The 7,759-nt window shown below is 37.2% G+C and overlaps 1 protein-coding gene across 1 annotated transcript; it reads right to left on the bottom strand.

Moving 5' to 3' along the window:
* LOC132166061 (centromere protein C-like) lies at nt 1–5,725 on the bottom strand. The gene is made up of 10 exons (XM_059576814.1): nt 5,468–5,725; nt 5,270–5,358; nt 5,084–5,186; nt 4,820–4,986; nt 3,547–4,649; nt 3,342–3,450; nt 2,574–2,659; nt 1,627–1,735; nt 1,436–1,543; nt 1–485 (listed from the first exon to the last, which is right to left on the bottom strand). The coding sequence occupies exons 1-10, from the start codon at nt 5,695–5,697 to the stop codon at nt 355–357; spliced, it is 2,235 nt and encodes a 744-aa protein (XP_059432797.1). The 5' UTR covers nt 5,698–5,725; the 3' UTR covers nt 1–354.
* Nucleotides 5,726–7,759: the final 2,034 nt, after the last annotated feature.

Raw genomic sequence — 7,759 nt, 5'->3', positions numbered from 1 at the left:
CCTTTTTTTCCTGATCCAAATGACTTCTTCAATTCCAAATCTTCAAATGAGTTATTTGCTGAAAATAAGTCCAATCCTATGACATTTTCTTGGGGGGAGGGGAAAATCAAGAAGAACACCATGAACATATGCAATAACTCAATCACCTTACATATACTGATGAAATTTTTGGCATAGAAGCTAATTATCCACAACAAGAAGTAAATGACCATTTACCACCGTTAGAACTGTAACTAGTTACAGACAAGCCTTCTTTCCACATATCCGAGACAAGTAGATAAAAAGGGTATCAGGAGACATAAGATATAAGAAAACTTGATGGGGCACCAAATATTTCTTCATATTTCAATCATCTCAATGTAGAGCTGCAAGTTCGACAAGCTCTTTGTATTCATCCGAGACGTAAGATTTCACCCTGAGAGCAGGTTTTCCATCGTCACCCTTTGTTGGAGAAACATACTTCAACCCAATAACTGTTGTCAAACCTGCAAAAAGTATAATACAACAAAACTATTCTTAAATTTTTGTACCAAGTCATAACAGTTGGGTATCGATGGAAAGGGATATAAAAAAGAAATAGTTAAACAAATTTTGTTGCCTCACATTTAGCTGCTCCAAACAAATTATTTAAATCCAAAAACTCTTTAAACACATTGAAAAACTCTTTTTTCTTTTTCATTTTTTTATGAATAAGTGGGTGATGGGTCTTAAACTCATTACCACAGGTCCGCAACCTCCAACCATTCTTCCATTGTGAGATGCCATTAAGAATTCATTGGCTCAAACACAATTTAAGTACTTTAGTCAACAAATGCTTAGGTCACCAAACATACTTAATATGGACGAGTTAGTGACTAAAGCAGTGTACAAATGACTTATCACACACACAGGTGGTGATTATTTATGAAAATTCCTACCACACAAACATATATTATGATAAGGAAAGCAATTATCACATAAAATTTCCATTCTACCTTTTTCAAACACTTGATTCTATGTAAAATTGAAAACAGTAAACTATGAGCATTATTCATATCAGTAAGCAAAAGGTTCATTCTAAATTTTACTTCAATATTCAGGATACATGTCTCCAGAAATTGGTAGAACACCATACCTTCTAGCAATTAGTGCAAGAAAATAGAAGTAGACCAATGATAACAACACAAAAGCTTTGCCACAACGATCTTTTATTTTGTACTCCCAACTCATAAACTGGCAAAGATTTATGGTTGCCAATGCCACAATTTTATTATGATAAAACCTCAACTTAATGTTAGACAAACTTAACGCATATCTCCTAAGAATAGTTCATATAGAAATGGAACCAGAAAGCATTTTGACTACTTATTAATTTTAAGTTCAAGGATCAATATGAGAAGGAGTCATAATACAGTAAATCCCTTATCTAAAAAAGTCCACACAAGAGAATACTTACTCTGGTGGATGCGACCATATAGTAACCTTTCTCCTTTCCAATACTCCAAAGGTCTTGTCCTGATCCTAGTGCTTCGTCTTACCCCAGATTTCCACAATAAACCAGCTCCTAGAAAGACAACAACCGGTTATTCCAACAAAACAACCAAAAAAGTCCTAGTTAACATGGTTGAGATTGTTACAAATGGACACCTGCAAGGCTTTTCCTGTGAGAACGTTCTTTACTCTTGCGCTCTCTGTGCAGACGTGATTTTGCATTGATTTGCTCATTCAATGACACCTCGATACTTTCCTGGATTTTCTGTTTCACGAGAAAATAGAAACAAAGTTCAATCATAACCACATACTAAAAGCGAAACTAACCATCACAAAGCAAATCATTCATTGGATATGTAGAACAGTTAACTGAAAAACACCAAAGGGAGCCCCTAGGCCATGAACCAGAAGGGAACATGATGGGGTTGGGGTGTGTAGGCCACAAATAATGCCCAGAAATTTTTTTAAAAAAATAATAATAATAATCAAAGATTAGACGCTGGGAAATAAACATATTACATGAGAAACAAACATCTAGATTTAGGCATCAAAAAGCATCGAACTCTTTTCGTACATAAAAAGCACAAAATTTAATTTATAAATTAATTGAAATTATCTGGACTCAGAGAGTAAACACAGAGGTTACAGGATCTAGTGTTCATAAGGTAACAAACATCCTAACAATATCTTCTATGTGCATATTTGTACAATCCCTTGGCCATTACCAGGAACATATAAATAATAACACTCAGCGTCCCATGTCCATTTCATCCTTGCACATATTGGTAGCCAAAATACTTTCAGCCATCAAAGCATCACATACACATCACCCCAATTCAAGTATATCAAGTCCTACCACCAAGGGATTAAAAATTATAAGCAACATACAGTCTTTTAGTCGCATTCAGCCATATGCAAGCCATTTCTCATACAGCATTGCAAATTCTTAATTGCTCTATTTCCATTTTTTTTCAAAAAAGCCAGCTAGGACTTATTGATGGCATATGCAAGCCAGATATGGCAAACACTCTCAACTTAATGATGACAAGCAGCAAATAAAACGAAAGCATGAATGAAAAGGACAATAAGGGAAAGATAGTAACCTCTATACTCTGTTCTGGGACATTATCTGGGGATTGGGAGAGTCCATGCACTGCATGGTCTTCAACCACAGCAGGATTTGATTGATCTGATGGAGAAAATAAGAAAATTCACCAAATACACTAAGTTGAAACCATCTAAAGCATAATCTTCACTCCTAATGTACAATTGTTAAAACTTCAGATGAAAGCTTATCATGTATGAGAATGTAATCACAAAAAAAAAACACTTATTTTTTACATATAGAATAGTTCAATGATAATTCATTAGGTACCTATTAGCAGTTTCCATTTACCTCAACTTGGTTGAACTGGTTGATTATATGTACAGATATAACCAACATGAATTTGTAATGCATAATTTGGATTAAACAACCAACCACTTTGACCATCTAAAGGTAAGTCAAGTTAGTAACCACTAATTAAATTATTAGACTTGAAGTCGGTGACATGCAAGGCAAACCATGAAACACAGAAACCCATTTGCCATAGATTCAGCAAGGATTTGACATGAAATTGTTTAAAGAGGCCAAGCATGAGACTCCCAAAATAGTAGGGAGTCAGTTTATCTAGCTTAGATATTCTTTGCATTGCTTCTAACTAGTCTACAGGATGTTTTATTTTCTTTTTTCAGAACCAAAAAATGACCAATTAACTCCATGTAGCCATTGGTAGATAAACTGATCTGAATTCTCCTCAAAACCTGACATTTAATCATCAGGATCAAACATGTACTTCTTATGATGCACAAGTAGACAAATAAGATCATACCCAATGGAGTCCGAATGTAGTTCGAATTTTCCTCAGTTGTGTCCACCATGTTAACACTACATTCTGGAGAAGCCACTGCCTCCACCTGTTCCTGTGGCATGTCTTCTACCTGAATTGTGTCACAGTATCAAACATAACATTCAAATTCAAAAGTCATACAACTCTAGTAAACAATTAAATATAAACAAACCAAAGGAAGATTCACCTTGTCCTCCAATTTATTGGATCCATTTTCCTGAGCATCTATATCAGCATCATGCCTACTTAATTGCTCATCTATTACTTCAATATCCATACTGCCTCCAACATTGTCCTCCATGTCAACATGAGTTCCACTTGAGCCAACATCAACACGAAAAGAAAGTTTACTGGAATTATCATGCACAATTGCTTCAGATGTACAAGTAACATCTTCAATAGCCACGTCTTGTGAATCTGTCTCAGCAGTTGCAGTGTCATCTTCCCCAACTAAGGGTGACTTCAACTCATTACAATTGCTCAGCTGCATTCCTGTATGATCTAGGTCAGACTCCTTCGGCATGCATTCAATCGGGGAAGAATTTTTTGCTGGTGAGTGGCCAAAATCAGGAATTGAAAATGGATCATTTGATGGCTTTGACTGCAAAATTTGCCTCTGTAACAAAGATAATGAAGCAAGAGGACTTCTTGGGGGTGTTGGTGAAGCTATATGATGAAAAGGGCTTTTTGCCTCCTGTATGAGCTTCACAAGTGTTTTACTGCTAATCCCTTTTAACAGATTATCAATGTTATCTTCCTCAACTAAGGGTGACTTCAACTCATCACAAGTGCTCAACTGCATTCCTGTATGATCCAGGTCAGACTCTTTCAACGTGCATTTAGTCGAAGAGAAATTTTTTGCAGGTGAGTGGCCAAAATCAGGATTCGGAAATGGATCACTTGATGACTTTGAACTCAAAATTTGCCTCTGTAACACAGATAATGAAGCAGACAGACTTGATGGGGGTGTGGGTGAAGATATATGATGAAAAGAGCTTTCTGCCTCTGGTATGAGCTTCACATGTGATTTACTGCTAATCCCTTTTAACATATTATCAATGTCCGCTAAAGCTTTCCGAGGCCTTAGCATGTTTCGTCTTGAAGATTTCAAATCAATCTTTTGGATATCTCGCAATTCTGGAAGGTTTAACTTCTCCAAATCAATGGGTTTGATTTGCAAGCGCTTCTGTAAAATACTGACTGCTCTATCCCCTTCCAGATCTTCAAAATTGCCAGATAGCAATTCATCTAAGATTTCACTAACCTTGTTCTCTGGATTGTCCGTTGAACCTATTTAGCATGCAATTAATCATGATATCAAATATCTATTAATTGGGAAAAAACAGCAAAAAGAAAAATGGATAATGGTATTGAGTGAAAAATAAGAGCTAAGAGATAGCGAAAGGACATCTCTTTAGAGTTGATTGATTAATCTTTATTCTTCTATAGTTTCCACTTACCAGCTATATACCTCTCCTTTGATGCTAAATCATGATTAGTTTTGCGTTGTGAGATGTCATTAGTTGGGCTAACAATGCCTGAATCAAATGTCTCTTGAGAAGATAAAATATTCTCATTATTTTCAGAAATTACTGATGAATAGCGATGCTTGTATCTAACTGACCGCCTGGATCAAAATAACAAGGTTAGTCCATATGACCAAAAAACATGATATAAGATAAACAGCATAATGGGGGATAGATGATACAAAATGTAGATCATACCCTAGTATCCCTGGTCGACGTTGTCGTGCAGTTTTGGATGGATTATGCTCATCTAAATCCATTGAAACACCACCAATCTGCTTTTGTAATTCTCTTTTGGCATCTAAGCACCAATCACACAGCAAAACAAGTCTTACGAAAATGATTGCAGCATGGATTCCAGAAGACAAAGGGACTGTAACTTACTTTCAAGCCGTTCATAGGCCAAGAAGAATTCCTCCGGGTCTTTTAGTTGTTCAATGTCCAAACTTGGTTCCAAGCTCTCAGTAGGTTGACTGTGTAATGAAGATGACTTACTTCAATTGATAAATCTCAGTAAAAGTAACCACTTCTTTACTTTAAAAATAAAAAATAAAAATAAAAATGCATCAACGATAAGCTTACATCAAATTAGACTTTAAAAAGAAACGAGCCCGCTTACGGCCCAATGCTGGCCTTCTTGCTTGGAGACTTTCCTTATCCTCTACAGCACCAACGTTTTTCTCTTTAATTGCCGGGTAGTTTGCAAGTTCTGAACTACCATCTAGAACCATTTTCGCCTCCTCTAGAAATTTATTAGGACATTGTAAGGCCTGAAAGTGCAAGAAAACCATGAAATATGACCACTTTTGCATGATTAAACTGATGTATGCCACATCATCCTCAAAAACAACACATGTTACCCTGAAATAAACCTGATTTGAATTTGTGGGTGTTTGATAAGGATATCCATCGTTGAATTCTCTCTTCTATGGAAGGAGACTCTAACCAAAGGGGGGGGGGGGGGAAGGGAATTTGAGTTTTTCCTAGTCCAGGACTCTTCAATTTTCTAGATCTTGCAAAACTAAAACCTCTACTTAGGAGAGCCTGATACCACTACGTTCAGCTGAGTTTCTCCCTTTGAACCAACAATATGGTCTGTATTTTGGTGTGAATGAGAATGTTGAATGTTGCAGGAAAGTAGCAATGCTCTTACAACTTACTACTTTGAATGGCAAGAAAGATTCAATTTCCAAGTCAAACTGAAAGCCGATGAAGGCCCTCGCTCCAAATCCTTACCCAAATTGATTTCACCTCTCCCTGACTTAAGAATTCTAGCACTAACCAATTTTAGTGCTCACGTTCATAGTTTAGCATCTTTCTTTTTCCTCAAGTAACCAAACAAAGACTAAAAAGGAAACAAGCTTAGCATATGAATTAGATGTAAAATTTAAATTTACTCACCCCCTGGTGCAAAAACTTGCAGCAGCAGTAAGAAAGTAGAAAGCACAATAAATAAGATTTATAAATTCAACTCAATTAATCTAAACAGAGACATATATAGTACATATATATATAAGTAATGCTATTTAATAGACTAGTATACGACTGTTATACAACTGGGATAAGTGGCAGTGAAAATTAGCCTTCTGTTTTTATAAGTATTGATCGAAGAACTTATTTTCACTGCCACTTTATTAAGTTGTATCGCAGTTGTATAAATAGCATTACTCTATAAAGAGAGATGGTGGGGGGGAGGGGGGGGTTGTTTCTAGGGGTGTAAACGAGCCAAGCTTGAGCGAGCTTGGCTTGTCCGGGCTCGGCTTGTTTACTTTGAGGCCAGGCTTGAGCTCGACATGAGCCTAGAAATGTTGCTCAAGCTTGGCTCGATAGGGTTGGAACCCTGTTCGAGCTCAAGCTCGTCTATTTTGGTCGAGCTCGAGCTCAAGCTCGATTAATTTTGGGATGTATATGTACATGCATTTGGCAAAAATGATTCAATCATAGAATTCAATATTATGTGAAAGACCAACACCATCTGTTTAATAAGACGAAGATACTTTTTCTGCTCTAATTCCATCAAACACGAACCATAATTCAGTAAAAAACAGAAACCCAAATACCTATCTATCCAAAAATATTTACACATCTTTCTGGGCAACCAAACAAACACATCAAACGGCAAAACCCCAAACCACCCACCACCCAAGAAGAAACGGAGAAAAAAAAAAACCCAAAAAGAAAAGAAAAACCCACAAATCTTATCACCTCCTCCGCCTCCGATCCGCGGCGTACTGCGAGAGTGAAACGACCTCCGAGAGCGGCGTGGACAGCGGGGTTGGCAGCGGCAAGTTCCTGGAAACCGAGCACGAGCCGTTCAGCTTCAGCCAGGCGTTGAGGTGTGTGGTTGCTGCGGTGGTGGTGGTGGTTGCTGTTGGGGGCACTGGGGGAGTGGTGGGAGCGGCAACAGAGATAGGAGGCGAGGAGGATGGTGGAGACTGTGAGAGGAGAGTCGAGAGAATGGAGAGATCAGAGATGATAGATTTAGGTTAAATTTGGGTTCTCTAATTTGCAACCGTTGGATTTGTCTCAACAATCAATGGGCATAATTTTGTCTCATACAGAACTTGAAATTTGCAATATACTCAATAGAGAAACCAAAATTTGATTCCACACCATAACAAAATAACAATGATGATCCTTTGTTTAATCGATCGTAAAACTTGCATTATTCTTATTTGACAGAAGAAAAACTAAAGAGCAGAAAGAAAAATGATACTATGAGTCTTAACCATTCAACTTCTTCAACGAAAAGCTCAACTTAACTGACCTAAATAGCCTCTCTCGACTCGACTTATACAGCTTCTAGCTTTCTCAGATTGCAAATAATTAAGACAGGAACAAACAAACAAACTCAAAGTTTCACAAGCTCACTCT

This window comes from Corylus avellana, chromosome ca11 (assembly GCF_901000735.1).
Source record: "Corylus avellana chromosome ca11, CavTom2PMs-1.0".
Taxonomy (NCBI): domain Eukaryota; kingdom Viridiplantae; phylum Streptophyta; class Magnoliopsida; order Fagales; family Betulaceae; genus Corylus; species Corylus avellana.
This window is presented reverse-complemented; position numbering and strand designations above follow the sequence as displayed.